At 57.5% G+C, this 20,048-nt stretch overlaps 1 protein-coding gene across 1 annotated transcript in view; it reads right to left on the reverse strand.

The window, feature by feature from the left end:
- The window catches only part of APBA2 (amyloid beta precursor protein binding family A member 2), a gene marked incomplete at its 5' end in the record, with an annotated part of 68,499 nt that continues 48,451 nt past the window's right edge, over window positions 1–20,048 (reverse strand). Inside the window, 7 exons of the mRNA XM_080808434.1 lie at window positions 1–614; window positions 3,152–3,292; window positions 10,659–10,778; window positions 12,027–12,239; window positions 13,045–13,224; window positions 16,393–16,578; window positions 18,997–19,083. Of these exons, the coding sequence (XP_080664560.1) occupies window positions 543–614; window positions 3,152–3,292; window positions 10,659–10,778; window positions 12,027–12,239; window positions 13,045–13,224; window positions 16,393–16,578; window positions 18,997–19,083 (999 nt within the window). The 3' untranslated portion in view covers window positions 1–542. The remainder of the gene's footprint in view (window positions 615–3,151; window positions 3,293–10,658; window positions 10,779–12,026; window positions 12,240–13,044; window positions 13,225–16,392; window positions 16,579–18,996; window positions 19,084–20,048) is intronic.

Below are 20,048 nucleotides of genomic sequence, written 5' to 3' on the forward strand. Positions count from 1 at the left end.
GTAGCCATCATCTTTTATTGAACTCAGGAACGTCTCCCCTCTGGTTCAATACAATCACATGTTCCCGGACCTCACTTACAAGTCACACCCCGGGAGCTGGGCTGCAGCAGGGCGTCCTCCCCCGAAGCACCCCGGGACCCCCCGGGTAAGGGGGGCAGGAGGGGACGGCCGCTGCCCCCCAGAGCTTGCTGTCCTCGCGGGGTTCCCTTCACGTCCGCTCTCCACGGCTTCAGGGAGGAAAGACATACTCCACACCACACACAGCTACAAAGAAACACCCTCGTCCGCTGGTCGCAACGAGAAAACGGGTCAGAATGGGCAAAACACGTGACTCTTGTACAGAGATTGCTTCCTGTGACTCTCCTTTGATGAAGACATACCCCTTTTTGTCCAAAAAAGAAAAAAAAGTGGGTGGTGAGGGCAGGCCCTTCAGAGGAGCCAGTGTCCTTGGGTGGGCTGTGGGGGTCAGGGGTCAGGTCCCGGGTCCAGCCTTTCCGGCTCCTCTGAACCCAGGCGGGCTGGGCGGTGCAGGCTGGGTGGGCCTAGATGTACAGCGGGGTCTCCTGGCCCGTGAGGAGCCTGAACATGGCAGCCGGCATGGTCTTCATGTGGATCTGTCAACGAGAGACAGGGGCTGAACCGGCTGGCCCACACTGGCCTCCCCCGGCCCCTTGATGCCATCAACAGAAACCAAACACTGTGGCGACCAGTGGGACCCGCCCCGAGGGTTTTCTGCGCCAAGTACCAGCTTGCCGAGTGAAGGAGGAATGAGCACCTCCACAGAGATTCAGAAAGCGTTTCCTGACACGGCAGACTCCGAGCTGGCCTCCCCAGCTGGGTCTCCAGAGGGTCTGACACACGTTCAAGGGCTAGTTTCTCCCTCAGCTGAAGCTGACAGGAGAAGGGCAAAAAATCAGACTTTTAACTGTGACTATGGTTTGCCCACTCAGCCGGGGGTGCCCAGGCCTCTGGAGAGCTTCCAGGGAAGCCTGGGAACATGAGCGTTCTGGAGTCGGAGAATCTGCTCATTGAGGGCCAGCGGCCTCGCTCTCCCCTTATCCTTCCAGGGTCAGTTAGCAAATGAGCCATCGGAGCCATCACTCTCTGGCACCAAGTAGCTGGGTAGCCAGGCATGGCTCAAGATAACTCCCCAGGGAGACTCAGCTTGTGGGACCTCCATCACCCCGCGCCCCCAGTTCTAGAAGGTTCTAGAAGGAAGGGTTCTCGAAGGAAGAGTTAAGCCAGTGGAAGCCCAGGAGCTGGGCTCTGCTGCTGCTGCTCTGCTCCTCTCTTAGTACCCTGTTCCCAGGTCTATGCCGGGCTCAGGCCTTGCAGCTCTGGGACATCTGGATGGCCTGGGTGCTGCGGGCCTCACGCCCCCAGTACCCAGCAAGAGGTAGCCGGAGGAGGGGGGCATGGTGTGGCCACCCTAGGGCCGCCCCTCCTCCGGCAAGCGGGTCTCAGGCCCCCCATCTGACCAACACAGAGAGAGGCCAGCTGTGCAGGGGGTTTTCACAATGTCCCGTGCTCCTGGCTGGCCCCCGCCACCAGGATCCACGTACTCAATTTAGATTTTAATGCCCCCATCACTGCCCAGTATGGCTTCTTCCATCAGAACATTCTGTGTTGGTCCTCAATCTGGAACCCACCCAAAACCCCACGTCTTGTTATCAGGGACTGATTCTGCACACGTGCTCAGGGATGCTGGGAGACAGCAGGCAGATGTGCTCAGGGATGCTGGGAGACAGCAGGCAGACACTTCCATCGCCCAGCCACACCCTCGGCTGCCTCTCTGCTTTTTTGGGTACCACTTCATCTCAAGTCCAAGTCTGAAGACTTAGAAACATTTCTCCTCCGCCTGACTGGTTTCTTTGTAGGCATGAGACTGATCGCCCCAGTGAGGCAGCCATTTCAAACATCCACTTAGGAAAATTGGATTTTCCTTTCTTTGAAGCCATTTGTAAAAGGAGGCTAATGGTGCCTACCTGCCCCCCACCCCAACCTTGAAAGCCAGCCATCTGCCACCACTGAACCCTGGGAAAACAGGCCTCCTCCCTAAGCCTGGTAGTTTTACAAAATACAGAATAGGAACCCAGGAAATGTGGCCAAAAGCCCCCTCGGAAACAGCACCCACCTACTCACCCAGGGGCCAAGCTCTCCATCTCTCTCCCCCTCCCCCTGCCCCGTGGCCACCAAGATGGAAGCCACACCCTCTTCCCCACCACCACCTGGGGCCCCCCCACAGCCCTGAGAATCAAATGTGAACTCCCACCCAACACCCAGGCCCTTTGCAACTGGTCCCTCTCCCCACCCACCTCTGCCATGATCTCGGCCTCCCACGCTTCTCCCGGGGAGACCCTCACCGCATTCGTCCTGACTCTCCCCTTCACATGCCCCTATTGCCACTAATACCCCCCCACACTAGCCTCTGGGGGCGTCCTCCTTCTAGACACTGGTTGCACAGACTCAGCATCTTCTCATCCCCAATTACCCTGTTCACCTATGAGTTCTTGAGGAAACCTGGGCCCTTCTGCTCTGATCCTCGTCCACCTCAAGCTGGCTGCCAGAAAGAACTGGAAACGGAGGAAGTTTAAAGCCAGCGATGCAGGAAAGGGTGCAGCAGCCATGGCTGGTCTGCTCCCTGGGCAGGAAGATGGCAGAAGTGGGCAGAGGGGCGAACCCTGAACCAGAGCCTTGTGCCCAGGAGGGTGAGTCCCGCAGAGGGCAGGGCTCCCACACGGAGCAGGCAAGACCCCATTCCAGAGCTGGTGTCAACCACCTTCGCCCTCCCATCCACAGCACAGAGCCGGAACGAACAGCCCATTGGTGCCTGCCATCTGCTCAGCCTTGTCGCAGGCACACCCTGGGTGAGAGACACAGCCCCCAGCTCAGCAGATGCCCAGGGCCCCCTGCAGAGGGAGTGACTGGCAGAGGTCAAGGTGGGCACGCAGGGCCAGCAGAGGCATGCTCCAAGTTCCCAGCAAGGACAGGCTCTCTTGAGAAGGAAGGTTTCCTAGGAAGGGGTCAGTGGCTTGCCAGAGCACCTCCTGGAAACCCTCTCAGGGGCACAGATGTCGGTCACGGAAATGTAGGGCTCAGACGGCCCCAGCTCCGGCTCTGACTCCAGCAAGGTGACGGGGCATGGCCTTACCTCTCCCACCGAGTTAGAGAGAGCCTGGACGATCTTCTCGTGGGCCGTGGCCACCACACTCTGCCCGTTGATCTCGATGATGCGGTGGCCGACTCGGACGCCTCCTCGCTCTGCAATGCCCCCTCGCATGAGGCTGCAGATCTAAGCAGACACATGTCAAATCAGCACACAAGTCCCTGCCTCGCCCGCCAGGAGCTCACGGCCATCTCCAAACCAGAAGCGGGGACATTGAGCATGCAGAGGGAGAGGCCCACAGGACAAATGCTTCTGCATGCCACTGCTGACTTACCGTCAGGGACATCTATGATTGGGACTAGGTTAAAACACACAAGTCAACAGCACGGCCTGTGGGAGAACCTTGCGGGCCCTCGGGAGATCTGCCCCCCTGCCCCTCCAGCCATCCCAGGGCCTCAGTTCCTGTGTCAGGGGAGTGTGGAGGGCTGGTGGTGTGTACAGTGGAAGCACATTCTGGAAGATTCCCCACTGGCCCCCTTCTGCTCCTCTTACAAGCTAAGAAGTCACTGTCTCCATCCCACAAGGAGGGGATGAATTCATGAGCCAACAAACAGAAAGAGTTTGGGGAAAGGACGAGGAAGGCTTTGAGCTTGTGAAAACCACCCATGTGTGGAATTCACTAAATATCAGGCCATCAGAAAGGTGGATGCCTGCCCAGACAACGGGGAGATGGCAGCAGACCCTGGAGGGTGAGAGTTGCCGGCTCAGGGGAGAAGGGGGCCAGCCGCACCCCGATGCTGAAGTCCTGGGGATGCTGTGGTGGGAAGGGGCGGAGGAGACTCCAGGTCCCTGAACCCCATGCTGCTTCCAACAACCCAAGGGAGGGGCAGAAATAGGTCCAACAGCAGGGACCCTGGGACTGAGGTTTCCTGAGGGCCCACCCACCGCTGGAGTGTCTCTTTCTGACCCCTCAGCCAGCACTGGCCAGACCCTGGGTGCCCCCTCCCCAGCATTAGCGCAGCAGCCCCGGAGGGTCGCACCCCACCAGCCATGCTGGAGAATGAGGAAGGCCCAGCCCGGAGCCAGGCTGTTGCTGCCTAGGCTGTCCAGACCCTGTCCCCTGGGTGCCCGGGGGCCACCCCACATCATCTAGAGGACTCACCAAATTCATGGTGAATTCTGGCCTTGTCCTTACGGTTTCCTTAATTTGAAAACACTGTGATTACACCCCCTGTCTCCTTGAGGATGTGATCACTTTTTAAGACATCTTCATACTTGAGAAGGCAGGGGACTCCAGCCCAGAATCAGGAAAGGTGATTCGGGTCAGCGCCCTAAGACGTCAAAGGTCAGCCTGCCCGCAGGAGGCACAACCACAGGGGGTGCTCGAAGCAGGCAGGACAGCCAAGCCCTCTGACTGCCTCACAGCTCTTCGCATTCCATGGCGAGGCTTGACATTATCCAGGACTCTCCTCTGGGCCTCGTGGGGAACGCCCTCCTGCCTGCACCCTTGGGACTCCTGCCTGTGTCACAGCCACCTCACATCCAACCCCCGGCCTGGCCTGCTCATTTAGCTGGGGCCTCTGATTTCCGAGGCTGCTGGGGGACGACGCTCCCCCTTAGACAGTACAGCTCTCCCTCCTCCTCTCCCCCACCTCAGGATCTGGCATGGCAATGTTTGAAGCTGAGACAGACTCACAAGGCCACTGACCACAGGTGGACCCTGGCACCGTGCGCAGGATTCCCATCTGTCCTCGGTTTTGCAGATTTTGCCTCATCACCGATGCCACAGGCCTTTCTCAACCAACCATCTGCGTCCGTCCCAGCCCTCGGGATTTCTGTCTTTCCAGTACAGGACATATGTGCCGTCTGAGGTCACGGGCCCAGCCCAGTGGACTTCGGCAGCAGAGCAGGCCACAGTCCTGGAACCTGAGCCCTCAGGTCAGACGGGGTTGACCAGGGGGCTGACAGAGACAGGGACGCAGGGTGGCCTGACTGCCCAGTTCTCCGTATGAGAATTAAGGAGAATAAAGGAGAATTCCATTCCTTGTCTCCCTGCCCCAAGATGATCTGAGGGCATTCTGTGCCCACCGAAACTGGCTCTTTGAAAGTCCCAAGGAAGGTGTTTCACAGTGACCGAGCTCACTTCCCAGCCTGACCAAGTGTTGGGCAGGGCCCAGCATGCTCCCCAGCAAAGCAGCTAGGACAGTCTGTGGAAGCTAAGATCTTGGTTCGGTCCCTGCCAGCAGCCTCCTCCCTAGTCATGGAGACTCAGGGAAGGAAGGTGAGAAGAAGCAGGAGACAATGGCTTTGCACCTTTAGAAGGAATGGCCACCTGGAATCTGGAGGGCAGGCAGGGGGAGAGGACAGAAGGGGGACAGGACATGCTGAGGAGAAGGCCGTGGGCACGCACACACGTGCCCGCACGCACACACACGGGTCCCGGCCTTCCCGAATGAGGCATGTCCACAGGAACTGAGGTGTGTTCCAACCTCATGGGGTGCACTTCTGCGGGGAAGAAGGCTGGTGTCTCCCAGCGGGAGATTTCCTGATGTCCTGAATGGTGGTGTGGAAAGAGAGAGGAAGGATCCGTTTAGAAATAGCGCTAACTGGGTCATCCAGGGCCTGTCTGCAAACTAATGCATTGTACATTGGGTGTAATGGAGCTGAAAATGGAAAAAGCACTTGTGCGAGACTAACTCAGATGTCAGCAAACTTTTCCGGGGGATTCGGGGGAACTTGGCTGCGTGGCACATACTCGCCAGGAGGCACAGAGGTCCCTGCAATCTTAGTGAGAGGAGACACTGGCGGGCCCAGCCCCGAAGCCGTATCAGGGCCCGGTGGACACTTACGGGGGTCACTAACACCCTAGCCTTCGGTACAAATATATCAGCCTCTGAGCTGCTCACAAGGGCTGCCAAGACCGTGCACACGCTCACCCACTGCCCCCCGGCACCTCGTACAAGTGGGGACTGTGGGCACGCTCTTTACAACTGCTGGCCTCAGGCCCGATCCCTGCTCTGCCACTTCCCAGCTGGGAGTCTCGGGGCAAGTTCCTTGACCTCCCTGTTCCTTTGTCCTCTGTGAAATGGTAACAGAAAATGCCGTTCCCTAACAGGACCAGCCTTGCAGACACCAGTGGCCCAGGGATGCCCAAGGCTTGTGGGAAGAGCTTCATTTCCTGGTTGCTAGAACTGATGCATGGCCAGATGCCCCAGACAGATGGACCAGGAGGCCTAGGAGTATTTGCAACAGTGAAACTAGATGGACTGGAAAAACAGAAGTCCTACACACCCAAGTTACCGCAGCACGATTCACTCCCATGAGGGTGGGGGTGGGGGCAACCCAGTGTCCACTGACAGATGCATGAAAAAGCAAAATGTGGGCTAGTCATCTACGGGAATATTACTCAGCCCTGAAAAGGAGTGAAAGTCTGACACAGGCTACAAGGTGGATGGGCCCTGAAGGCATTATGGTGGGAGTTAAAGAAGGCCGGTCCCCAAAGGCCAAGTACTGTCTGATTCCACTTAAGTCTACGAGGCACCTAGTGCGGTCAAGTTCAGCGAGACAGAAGGTACAATCCTGGTTGCCAGAAGCTGGGCTTGGGAGAAAGGAATGGGGAGTCGGTGTTTGATGGGTGCAGAGTTCTCCTTTCCCACAACGAAGACTTCTCGAGAGGGCTGCACAACATACTGGACGCTTGGAAACGATTAAGTTGGTAAATGTTATGTTAATCGATTTTACCACAATTGAAACAAACAGAAGAAACAGATGTCCTAGGAGAGAGCTGGGGCTGAAGTGAGGGAGGCCGATTCTGAAACCCAATACAGCTTCTTAGCCACACGGGGCCTCTCATTCTGGAGAAAAGGCTGTGCCAAGTTCCAGAAGGTGGTCAGTGCCCAGGCTAGCACCTCTCCCAAACACACACAAGTGTGCGCACACACATGTACACAGTATGTGCACATGTGTGTAAATGCACGCCCGTATGCAAACACACACGCATGTACACGCCGACAGCTGTGCAGAGAACCCCTCCCTCTCACCTCTCACGTGACAGCACCCAGACTTCCTGAGATGCCCCAGTGCTGGGACATCCTTCCTCTAACCACTTACCCTGCACGTTGGCATCGGCCACCTGCCATGGGAAAAGCTTCTGTAGTAATCAGGCAGAAAACCACAGGGGGTGCGCACAGGAGATGACTAATGCTGTCTCCCAGTCAGGCGTCCTGCCACCATTCAGCCTTGCTGTGGTCAGGTGGAGTGGAGGTGGAGGGCTTCCTGGGAGCCAGGACTCCGGGTGTGGGGCTCGGTGAGGGTCGAAAGGGACCTCTGAGAGCCTCATGGACAATGGGGACAGGGAGGCCACTGGTCGTGAGAGACGTGCCAGCCAGGGGACAGCTCCACTACTGCAAGGCAGCAGGGGAACACAGGGGAGGGGATAGTGACCAGGCCAGACCCCTGTGGGGAGGCTGGGTGGGCAGGAAGTTGAGGTCCACCCTGACCATGCTGTGAAGGGCAAAGCCAGCTCTTCTGTCCCCAGAGCAAGCCCTTGGGAAGAGCCGGCACCCTCGGGCTTCCTGAACGTTCTCCCAAACACACTCCTCCCACTCCCATGAGGTCCCGCTGAGCGACCGAGCCTGTGGCCCTCATCAGCCGCCACAAATGAGCGGATATGGCCTGAGTGGTGGCTGTGGCAGCAGCTGCCTGGTATGAGGGCCTCTGAGCACCTGGGGAGCTGACCCTGGATAGCCAGCCCCCATACCCCACACCTGTCCACGGCACGGGCATGCCACGGAGCAGGCGCAGGAAGAGCCCAGGCACCGCTGACCTGAAGGCCACCGCTGCAGGGCCCAGTGGAGATGGGGAACTGATCTGTGCAGCCGCCCACTGCCCATTTTTTGGGTCACCGGGGGACTGCCTCGTGGCGGGAGAGACCCCGCGGATTTGTTTTACTTTACCTACAGCCCTCCCTGGGGCCCGCAGGGCCAGCTGCCACATACTTGGGAGCAAGTCCTCAAGGACCAGCCCAGCCCCCAGCTCTCTGCCACCAGACCCCCGCTGCTTCTCATCCACGGGGTCAGCCCCAGACCCCAAGCTTCACACACACTCTGGACCCGTGGCAGATGCACCAAGAAGTGACCAGCACTCTGCCTCAGGACTCCTGTCTGTGCGTCTGTGACCAGGGACGCACACCCCAGGCGACGCTGCCTGCAGAACTGGGTGTCATCCCCCCAGCCAGCTCTGAGACCCCCAGCGCCTAGATCTGCTGCTGCCCTTATCCCCACCTCTCCCAAGCTCTCAGAGAAGCACCTCTGCCTGCCTCACTGCCCTCAGCTTCGCAGTCACTGACATGGACCGGCGGGCCCGTCCCCACCTACAGAGACCATCTCCATCACCCCATCACCCTCCCCAGGAGAGCCCTCCCGTCAGCCATCCTGCCTTCTTCCCAGCCACCTCCCTTCTGCTGTCTCTGGGAAGGAAGCCTCGCGCTTCCCGTCAGACCCCCGTACCTGTCCCTCACCGCCGCTTCCCCAGCGACAGCGTCCCCTTCCTCTCCTGCTTGCTTTCACTTAGCCGCGCTCCTTCCTTGCCTCTCCTCTCCCCCTGCCCCCGCCTTCTCCCCCACAGTCCCACATGGCCTCCCCGGCTGTGGGCCCCGGGGCCAGTTACTAAGTCTCTCTGTGTGGCGGTCACCTCCTCAAGAGGACCCACACTCCTCCTCAGGCAGGTGTAATGAGACAAGCTGAAGAGAGGCAGGGGTTTGGGGATGGGGTGGCGTCAGGCTTGTCTTGGGCTCGCAGTCCCCGAGAAGAGGCAGCTCTCTCTGCCACCACACGGAAGCCTCCTCCACATGGGAGGGAGGCTCCTCGGAAGCAGCAGTGTGGCTCCCAGGCAGGCCCTGTGTGAGCGCTTAGCATGTCGGCGGCGGGTCAGAAGGCCCCTCCTGGTGCGTCCCCAAGCACGCGGCCCAAGCTCGTCCACACCGTGCTCCCAGCGGCTGCTTATGCCCAGGGCACCCACTGTAAGCACACTGGCTGGGCAGGACAGGGTCAGGCCGCACCCCCACCTGGCCAGCTCCTGGGACGGAGGCCCTGACCTGGACAGAAGTCCCCAGAGGGCTGCAGACATCCTAGCCCCAGACCTGGGTGCAACTGCCAAGGGGGCGCTCTCCTCTGCAGAATCCCGGCCCAGTGGGTCGGTCTTCTTTACATGTCTCCGTGTACTTTATGGATTTTCTCCATTAACCCTCACAGCCACATTTTGAGGAGAAGAGCCCAGAGAGGCTAACTGACATGCTTGGGTCACACAGCAAGGAAGGTCTGGCCAACGCTGCCTAGATGCCCCCATACCCTTCCCCTCTTTGTCACAAGCAGCAGGTGGCCACCTTCCCAGCCTGCCAAGTTTTGTGTGGTGTGGGACTGAGTCCTGTTGGGCCAGTGAGGTGTGGCTAGAAATGGCCAGGAACACACCTATGTCCCCATCTTCCTGCAGCTACCGGCCAGACGCAGAGCAGCTAATGCGGGCTTCCAAATCCCAGGTGAGGGTATGGGGTGACCTGACCCCTGCCCCCCCAGCAGACTGTGACCTAAATGAGGAACCAACTCAATATATTGAGATTTAGAGAATAATTGCTACACCAGCAAGCGCACACTAACACAGAAGGGACAAAAATGGCCCTGTGACTCTCCTCAGCACATGTACCTCTCCACACTTCTGCACTGGATAGCAACAGGGGAAATTCTGACCCCTTGACAGTTGTCTTTCTAGAATGTTCTCCCATTGTGTTTCCTCCATTCTCCTGGTCATGCATACATATCTCCCCTCCCCTGACATGACTCCCACCAACTGCACGATCTCTTCCTCAGGTCTTTAATACTCAAAGCTGGCTTAAGCAATCTGGAAGTGACCGGCCTCACCTCTTCTGTCCTCCATCTGTGGCCACATCTTTGCCCACTGGGACCTTTGCACGAGAAAGGACCAAGGAAACAGATTCACTTCAGCCAAAGACGGGTTAAAGAAAAGGCAGGAACCCTGAACTACGAGCTCTGGTCTGAGGAATAGGCACAGATGTTTGGGCAGACTGACACTCACCTGAGCCCAGAATCACCTCCTCCTGGAAGCCCTCTGCTTCCTCAGTGTCTACACAAGTGCAGGCACCTTGCAAATGGCTCTGAATGGGTGAATGAATGAGTGAATGAGTAAATATCTGTTTGCTGAACATAGAGAGAAGGATGTTGCCATTGGCCAGATGTGTCCAGACTGCAGTGGTTGGAAACAGCAGGGAACAGCCATCATGGGGACAAGGGTGCTTCGAGCAGGGCTAGAGGGACCCACCCATTCCTCCGACACACACCAGCCCTCCCTCCCTGGTCAGGCCAGACCTGCCCTAGGGAGGGCCGAAAGCTCCTGCCCAGCTGTGCCCACCCGCCGGGGCCTGCGCGGTCAGAAGCAGCTGCAGGGGCAGGGGGGTGGAGAGCTGCCCCCCCCCCAGCTCCCTGCATCCAGGCCCACACATGCACAGTGGAGGTGGCCAAGGCAGAGAGGGCAGACTCACGATCCCGTTCTGCACGCTGAAGCCCAGCTGGTACTTGAGGTCGGGCCGCTTGATGAGGACCGTGGTGACCGGCGGACAGCTGACGATGTTGAGCTTCACCTGTGTCTGGTTCTTCAGACCCTGCGGGACGGGGCGGGAGTCACAGGGAGCCTTGGATGCCACCTACGAGCACACGCTCGCCGGCCCAGACCGAGGCTGAGTCAGCAGGCAAGATGGGGGGTGCAGGGGAATGAGGCCTCCAGGTCGCTCTGTGCAACCCTCCTGTGGGGCGGCTGGCTACCCCGAGCGGCAGTGCAGGCCATGGCCCACTGTGCTCTGATGTGCCATCTGACCCGGGTGAAACCAAGCTGCTCGTGGAGACAGAGGCCAGGCCCTGCGCACCACCGTGCATGACCAGCGGGACAGCACCGGGGTCACAGGAAGGACCCCCGGCCAACATTGGATGCAGGAGGAGCACCTTCTGTTTAGAAGGACCAGGGGGAGCCTTCCTCCAAACAAAACGTGCAAATGGCAGGGGTGGGGACGGGTGGTGAGGGGCTCAGTGAAAATCTGTAAGCAAGAGGACCGAGTGTCCACAGCGAGACCGGGCCAGCTGAAGCCAAGGGGGACCTCAGGCCCCAGAGAGGCTGTGACTATCAGCAGGCGCCCCTGGCCATGGCTGTGAGGTTAAGTCCCCGCATACGAAGTCTCTGGTCCGGCGGGCTGAGGGCTCTGCGGTGCCTACTGTCTGTCTTCTCAGGTGGTCGCCCAGCAGGCGACCTCTGAACGCCCTTCAGCTGTCAGGCTGATAAGGACACAGGCCTGTCCTCCAGTACCAAGACCGCAGCAGGTGAGGAGGGAACAAGCCACAGGGGGCTGGGGGCAGAACGCCGACGGACGCCCCAGGGCTGCCCCCAAGCAGGCAGAGCCCACTGTCTGGAGACCCTGGACAGGGCAAAGGCACAGGTGCGCCAGGCCTCTGGGCCACCTTTCTGAGCTTCCTGCCCCAAGGCTCTTCTCAAGCCAGAGCAACCAGGCATGAGGACCCCCCCAGCAGAGACCGGGAGCTTAGCATCTCCCAAAGCTGCAAGCTCACGGGCCAGATGGTCAGAGCGGCCAGCCCTGCTCTCAGACCCCTGCAGGGTGACCAACCCTCCCCATGTGCCCAGGAAATGGGACTCTTGGTGCTAGTCTGCGAAAGTCCCACGCATGCCGGGTCACCCTGCATCTGGGGGTCCTCAGCCCTTGCCTGGGGTCCATGTCCCTCAGAAATGGCATCAGTGAAACCAAACGTCCCCTTCTCACCCCCAAGGGCAGCCGGAGTCTCTCCAGACCTGTTTCCTCACATGTCAAGCAGGAAAAGACAAGGCAGGGGCCCCGCGTACACACCTTGATGATGCCCTGGCAGGTGGCAAGGGGCAGCCCCACCAGGCTGGTGCCATTGATGGACATGATCTGGTCCCCGATGCTCAGCTTCCCTGAGCGGGCTGCCGGGCCGCCGTTCATCATGTTCGCCAGGATCACCGTGGGCAGGATGGAGCCCCAGCCCGACTCCACCACCACCACGCCCAGGATCTCGCCCTTGTGCTTCTCCAGCTGCAGCTGTAAGAACATGAGCGGTGAGAGGTGCCCGTGATGGGGGCCGGGGACCTGTGCGCCTACCGCCCCACTCCGGCCTCGCCTGGCTCTGGCTCCCAAGCTTGAACCAGGAGCACAGACACCCACCTGCCCATGCCCAGCACGGACCCCTCCAGGCCCCAGCGGGGCTCCAGGGTCCTGCCTCCTGCTCTTCTAACCTCCCACCAACCCATGGAGGCGAGAAGAATGAAAGACTCCAGGGCTCAAATCTGCCCCTGGCTCTTGCTCTGATCTAGAAAAGCCCTACCTTCATTCCACTCCAAGGATCACTCTCAGAAAGCTGCCTGTCATTCATTCAGCAATAAGTCTGGAATAGTCATTCATTCATTCATTCATTCACTCATTCATTCAACAAGCAGTATGATTATTCCTTGCCCTGGGCAGCGCCCCGAAGCTCCCCGTTTTAAAGATGCTTCTCATATGCTTTTCAGAAATACCTCCTGGGTGCTGAGCTCCAGCAGATGATAATAGCGGCATTAAAAGGCACATTTTCAAGGTCATTAAGACTGACTGTAATCAGCTCCTTTGTTACAACAACACCTCATTTCACACACAAGTGCTCAGCTCCAAAGGCAGGCGCAAATGTACATTCCGGGGAGTGCCTCACTGCCGTGAGGACGGGGATTCCCACGAGGGCCTTCGAGCGAGCTGCTCAGGGGCATCGTGGCGGGGGCGGGGAGGCTCTGGTGTGCAGGGGCCCAGCGTGGGCGGCGGCAGGGGCCACAGCAGTGTGGCATCCTGTGGCCCGCCCAGGGTGTGTGTGTCTCACCTCCTTGCAGTTCTCAGAGTTGGAGAAGTGGATGAGGTCGTCGTTGTACATCTCTTGGGTGTTGATGATGTCGCTGTACTCTTTCTGGCTCAGGTCTTCGGGGTTGATGCCATTGGCCCGCAGGAATTCCTGGTAGGCCACGCTGAAGGCCTGGCCAATGGACTGTGCGATCAGCTGGGCCTATGGGTGGGGAGAAGCCTACTAGGGACCAGCACAGGACCACAGGCACCACGCAGCCAGGAGATGAGGGGCTGTGGCAGGACTGGGTGCAGGGGCACGTGTAAGCCTGGGCTAGGCCCTCGCCTGGGATTAAAGCAACAAGAGAGAAACTGCAGGCCCTCCTCTGGTGACAGCTGTCCTTCTGCCAACACCCCACAGTCAGCCACCTTAGGGGGAGCCTCTCTGCTGCCTTGAACTCAGCAGGGCCCGATCCTATCTGCTCCCACCTGAGCTGTTTAAGTCCCAGACCACCCAGGACAAAGCACAGTTTCAAATGAAGTCCGGAAAAGTTATGGATTGTTTGCTAAATATCTTATTTTCGTTGCTTTAACTGGTAAATGTACTATTTTTTTTTTCTTCCCATCTTATTCCAAAACAGACTTGAGGTGTGTTCTTGGAGGAGGGTCACAGAGACTGAGTTGTCTCCCCAACATTTACGTCTCTTTAGCAACAGAACCCAATGTCAACTGGGGAGGCAGGGTGTATGTCCAGCTGTTCTTGGGGGTGAGGGGCAGTGTGGCTGTTTCAGGCTGACGCTGATGAGAAGCGCAAGACCTGGAGACACCAGTACAGACCCTACAGAGCAAAGCATGTCTTTCCACTACAAGGAACCACTTGGGTGGATGTCATTGACTCTCTGACACTGCAGAGTCCTGGACATCGAAAAGTCATGGCCAGGCTTTGCCTCTAGTTTTGACCTAAATGCTTAAATCTCTTCCTCCCTCTATACACTGCATGCTTGAAGTGCTACAAATGAGTATGTCTCTGTACCAAAGTGGGCTGGGCTGGACAATAAAAGCAGAGCTGGAGTGTGGAAAGCTTTCCTGAAATAGGTGAAGAGTCTAGATTGAACTGCTCTCCCACACTGGGCCCAGAATAGTTTACAGGAAGGACAGGCAATGTTCGCTTGGCAAGAATAAGCCCTGCTCGCTTCCAAGACCAGCATTTTGGCTGGGCTGCTTAGGGTGGACTGGCCAGAGCTGCCTTCCGTGGAAGCCACCAGGGGACACCCGCCTGGGCACATGTGGACTGAAGGGTGGGGAGCCCAGAGATGGTGCACTGGAGAGCAGCAGAGCAACAGCCGGGGCTCTGGCAGAAGCTGGGAGTCAGACCTCGGGAAGAGGCCAGAAGAAGGTGGGGGTGGGGGTGAGTGAGAGCCCAGGACCTGCCCTGCCCCATTGGGATCCCAAGGCTTGTTGCCGGCTGCCCCCAGGCCTCCGTGTCTGTCCTCACCTGACTGTAGTCCTCTGACAAGGAGGGGTTCTGAGAGCATCGCTCCCTTCACCCCTGTATGGATCGCCTGGTGGTGCTGTCTGATGCCCTGGGGCTCTGCCTGGGTGCCCCACCCCAACCCACAGAAGCTCCTGGGGACAGTGAGGCCATTCATGCCAGGGTGCAATCCAGGAACTCTAGGCACTTCCCCATCAACAGCTGTGGGCAGTTTCCCATTTCCCCATCTGCCCCATGTCCTAGTGTCCCTCCCAGCCGGCCTGGGGAACACACAGGGAACCCTGCAGACAGGGGCTCCCCTGTGCCCCCAGCTCACAGCCAGGGCCTGTGGGTGTTCAATGCTGTGAAGCCAGGAGCCCCGCTCAGGCGCTGGGGAGTACAAGGGGCTCAGAGAAGGGTTGGCATTGGCAGCTTGGCACTCAGAGGCGGCCTCCTGCAGGAGGTAAGGTGGGGGGAATGGGAGCTGCCATACCCCAGCGCTCCTTTGCCTTAGCACTTTCGCCTGTGTGGGTCATATACCCTGGCCTCAGTCCTGGAATGCCTGAGCTCCATCTCATAGAGGGAGACTGAGTCTCAGAATGAGCTCCTGGTATCCTTACTGCCACTTTTCATTTTCTCCAGGTGTTCCATCTGCTGTCAGCAGACCCTCAGACCCCGTACTCATCCCCAGCAGCCACCATCCAGGTTCTACGCTCTGGGCAGCTGCTGAGTATTCCCACACACACCCTACCAGGAGGGTCCTGCCCTCACTCCTTCAAGGACCACTCAGAGTCCCACTCATGCTCACCTCCAGAAAACAGCACCCCTGACTCTAGCCCTCGGCCCGTGGCCGTCCACAGGGGCAGGCAGCTCGGAGCCCCATGGCGTTCCCTGCTCCTGTGACTTCTCTGCCGGCCGGCTGCTCACCATTTGCCGCTGGCCTTACCCTGCCCGTCACTCACAGCCCTTCCCGAGCACCCATCTCTCCCCACCAGGTCTCTAAGACATCCTCTAGCCCTGAGTCCCATGGAAGTGCCCATCCAGGTACCCAAGGAGATCTGGATCACGGGGAGAAGAGTCTGTGTGTGCACCAGCGGGTCTGTGTTTAAATTTCTTCTCCCATCAATATACTGTTGCTTCAAAGCATTTCTAGATGACTTCATCTGCTTAACAAAAGGAGGACTCTACCTCAGTCTTGCCTTCACATATAAAAATCTGGGGGCCACTCCCTTCTGCTTCAGGTCCCTGCCCTGCAAGCCCATATGTGAACAAGAATGCCCCTTTCCAAATACCCAGGGAGGACTGGCTTTCAAAATTCTCCTTTGGCAACACCCACAAGATCTGCCCGCCAGGGGGCAGCAGAGAGACCCAGCCCAAAGCCTCCTGTGCTCACCACTTGGCCCCCTGCTCCCTTCTCTGGTTCCCTTCTCCCAGCTCCAGGCTCAGAAAGATGCTCTCACCCCACTGAAGGAAAGAGTCAAAGGGTTCATGGTCTCTTAGCAAGTGTGAAGTATTTTGAATTACGACATGAAATGGCCAGGAGCAAAAGCAGAGGTGTTCTTTGGGCACAGACATTGCTTCCTTGTATGCAAGCCTGGCATGTGAAAATGCACATCTTAGCCGCCAAAAAGTCAGGGAGTCATTTGTTAGTGCCCCTGGCCTGTTCAACCATGCTCAATTTACAAACAGCCCTGAAGGATGTTATTTCACGAAAAACTATGTTCACTCTCTCTGCAAACCCTGAGTGTTAGGAAAAACAAACAAACAAACAAACAAAATTCTGATTCCACTGGAGACATCAATGACAGTGCACCGTATTTCCACCTGAGACACGGTTTCCGAAGAGCCTGGGATGCCACTGGGGCGGTGGTAAGGTCGGGCCCGCTGGGACGGGCCCTGTGTGCCCACGCGGTTACTTACGTCCTCGGACTCGAACACGTGGCAGATCATCTTGTACTGCTTCTTCCCCTCCTGGGCCCCAGGGGTGGTCTCGATGCAGTCCTGCGAGGCCGACCGGGGCATGCGGCGCCTGGCCATCAGCACCACGATGTTCCCGATGTCAGCAATGTAGGAGATGGTGCGCAAGGCGTGGTCCATCATGGTCTCCTGTCAGGAGCGAGGCGGACCCACGTTAGGGAACGCGAGGGAGAACAAGCCATCACAACTCACTCGGGTTCGGGATTTCTTGGCCTCGATGCTGATGCCCTTTGGGGTGGGTTCTCCTGTATTGTGAAGGGCTGTCCCACACACTGTAGGACAATTAGCGGCCCCTGACTTCTCCTGGCTAGATGCCAGTAGCATCGACCCCTTGCTAAGTTGTGACCACCAGAAATAGTTCCAGTCTTTGCCAAATGCCCCCGTGGGGGACAACATCACTCTGGCTGACAATCACTGCTCTAGGGAACACGGCGTTCAAGGGCAGTGATGCACAGTCAAGGTGACTCTGCCTTTGCCCCACAGCACCCTCCTACTGCTTCTTGCAGGCACGAGGTCAGGCGCCGCTCTTGTCCCTGCTGGGGTAAGAGTGGGGAGGTTGGTGGGGCAATCTGTGGCTCTGGAGAAGGCTCCCTTCTCTGCAAGCCACGTGCTTCTCCCTAGCAGCTGAGGAAGGCTCTGAGGCCAAAGTTTTCCACCGATGAGTTCTTCCCAGGGAGCCCAAGCAGGGCAGTCCCCCGTCAGGGGACACTGAGGCAGCTCCCCTGACTGATCGATGGGTCTCTGGCCATTCAATTCCCTCGGCTCCCGGCAGAGCCACTACTCTTGATGGCTTTTGTCGTCTGCCAGGAATCTCCCCTGAGTATCGTGCCCATGACCCCTACGGAACAAGGCTGCACACAAAAGCTCTGAGAAACTAATCAGTTGGTCTTTTATGCCTTTGTGCTTTTTCCACAAAAGAAGAATTGGCTGCTTCTGCAACCTCGGAAGCCTCTTTTCTTCCTCACAGAATCTACTTTTACAGCAGATACTACCCCGCGTCTGTCTTCCGGGAGCTGATCTGTTTCCTGGCCAAGGCTGGGTGGGGTGGGGTGGGGTGGGGTGGGGTGCGGTGGGGGTTTCAAACCACAAGAGCCACTTCTCAGGAAGGGGGACTGGTCCGGAAGCCGTCGAGGGTGCCTCTTCAGCACTTCTGGCCACAGATCCCGGGCAGACAGAGGGACGAGTGTGAACTCGGGGCTTTTTAGAACACATATACTGTCTAGCTCCGCTCGTGGCAAAGCCCCGGGAACAATGAGACCCCTGCGACCATGGGCACGGCCAGCGCCCGGATCTCTGTTTCTGTAATATTGTTCCCCACGGAAAGGAAGTGCGTGTGACTCCTCAAAGAAACGGCCGATTCCAGGTCTATCAGGGGAGCTCGGAACAGTCACTGCCTCAGAAAGCAAGGACGTGATCAGCGACGAAAGGGAAGATGTCCAAACCACCCAGGACCCAGTTTAAAGGTCCAACTGGGGATCACCGGAGCCCCAAAAAGAATAACACAAGTTACCCCCCCCCCAAAAATAAATAAATCCATCGGTCCACAGTGAAGAGAGAGAGAAACAAACAAAAGGTCTTCGGCCTGGGGTCAGGTTCAATAATAAAAAGTGGAGAGCGTGACATAATTAGGAAATGCACCATTTCTGCGCTTCCGGTGTTAGAACCAACACAAGCAAGATGATCCCTTGTGCCAAAACTTGCAGGCAAAATGGGTATCAGGGAACAGGGTCCCCGCACGTCCGGACAGTCAACACACAGATTACTCGCTGAGGACAAAGAAGCCAAGGGGTCATTACCCCAGCATCCGGAACCTCCTCCCACGGGCCTAGGAATGGAGGTGAGTGGAGCCTCCCTTTCCCCAGCAAACTTCAGGCACAGGGCACTGCCTGAAGCCTTCCCGACCCCTCCCTCCCTCTGCCCCACGCCCCTGGCCTCCTGCCCTCTTCCTCCTCGGCGCATGGGCCTTTCTATCTGGCACGGCTCACTTGTTCCTCACGGATCTGTTTTCTCCACCAACAGCAGTGATGAAGGCCCAGGAAAAATGAGCAGAAGCTGGCCAGGGCACAATGGTTCACAGGCAGAAAATCTTAAGACAGCGCCCCCCCCCCCCGCCAACACACCCCCTTGGTGGAGCACCACCCCCTCGGAGGGCCAAGGGCTCACACGGCCTTTCCACCCTCCTGTTCCATTCCCCAGGCCTGGCATGCACAGGTTTCCAGAAGGCTCTTTTAGAACCCTGATGGTGAGCACACAGCTTCTGACTCCCCACACCTTCCCCTCATTTTGCCTCCTTAATCCCAGCTGCAGCACACCCACACCACAGGACTCCGCAGGGTCTTCTCGGGCCCCTGCAGCTTGCTCCAGCTTTCACAGCCACATCCCATTCAAGCCTCGGGATCCGCAGCGACTGTCCTCGGGGACAGCCCTTCAGCTCGTTCCCGGAGGGAAAGTTCTCCCGCAGCCAGACCTCGTTCTCCTCTGGTTCCTGAGGTGGGAAGTTAGGGGTTTAATGACATGATTTCAAACAACGGTCTTTAAAGCGCTTACCTGTGTGTCCGCATTTAACACCTTGATCCTCTGGGTGGAGATGAAGAGATCCACTTCGGTCAGGGTCTGGGCATCCCCCTCCGAATTCTAAGAAAGGACAGTGGATACTGTTACAAATGAATAAAACAAAAACAAAAAACAACAACAAAAAAACCCCCCAAAAACCAAAAACCTAACTTGAACAAAGGCCTGACAATTTTACTAATGACCCTGAGCGCCCCTAGAGGGAAATGTCTCTCCAGCTGGGAGCAGCCCTGGGAAATCTCAATTGCATGCCGCCTTCCAGCACAATCTCTAGCGAACTGAGTTCTGAAGGCAGTTTGCACAGGGCGTGAAGAAGGAGGGAGGAGACAGCTTCCGGAAGCCTGAGCATGGAGGGGGGCCGGACGCCTGGGGTCTTGGGTCCCGGCATCCAAAGCGCAGCCCCTCCACTCCCTAAAAAGTAGGCCTGCCTGCCGACGCTTATCAAACTCGGTAAAGGCACAGGGTCTGTGTACTCGGGCTGCACACATTTCCGGGATTTGGGATTCCAAAGATCCCCAGAAACGGGGAAGACATTTTCAAAGGCATTGGATTAGATCGTCAGCATCTTCTTCTGATTTAAATAGTCCTAGTTATGTCAACCCCCCAGCAGGCTTAACGCTGATCTTCCAAAAACCCTAAGGGAAGCAAGACCCCAGAAGGACTCAGTACTGCCCTCCCAGCAACATGGGAAAAACCAGAAGAAGCTGTCACACAAACACCCGTTTTGTCAGCTCCTGGAGTGTGTTCATCTTATGGCCATTGCTTATGTGTCCATGGAATGTTCTAGAAGCTGGGTGAACTATTTATTCAGGGTCTGCTCTAAACCAGGACAGCTTTTCATTGGTTTTTACAATTTTTACAATTGGTTTTTACAATTCCCATGGGAATTTTAATTACTACTGCACCGTGGCAATGAAACACAAATTCTTTCAGTTTACCCACTGAGGGAAGAAATACTTCATGGTCACTGGGAGCCCACGGTGACATATCTTCCACTTCAAAAGAGCAGAAACTGTGATTTAATTCCT

This window comes from Martes martes, assembly GCF_963455335.1.
Source record: "Martes martes genome assembly, chromosome: 7".
Lineage (NCBI taxonomy): Eukaryota > Metazoa > Chordata > Mammalia > Carnivora > Mustelidae > Martes > Martes martes.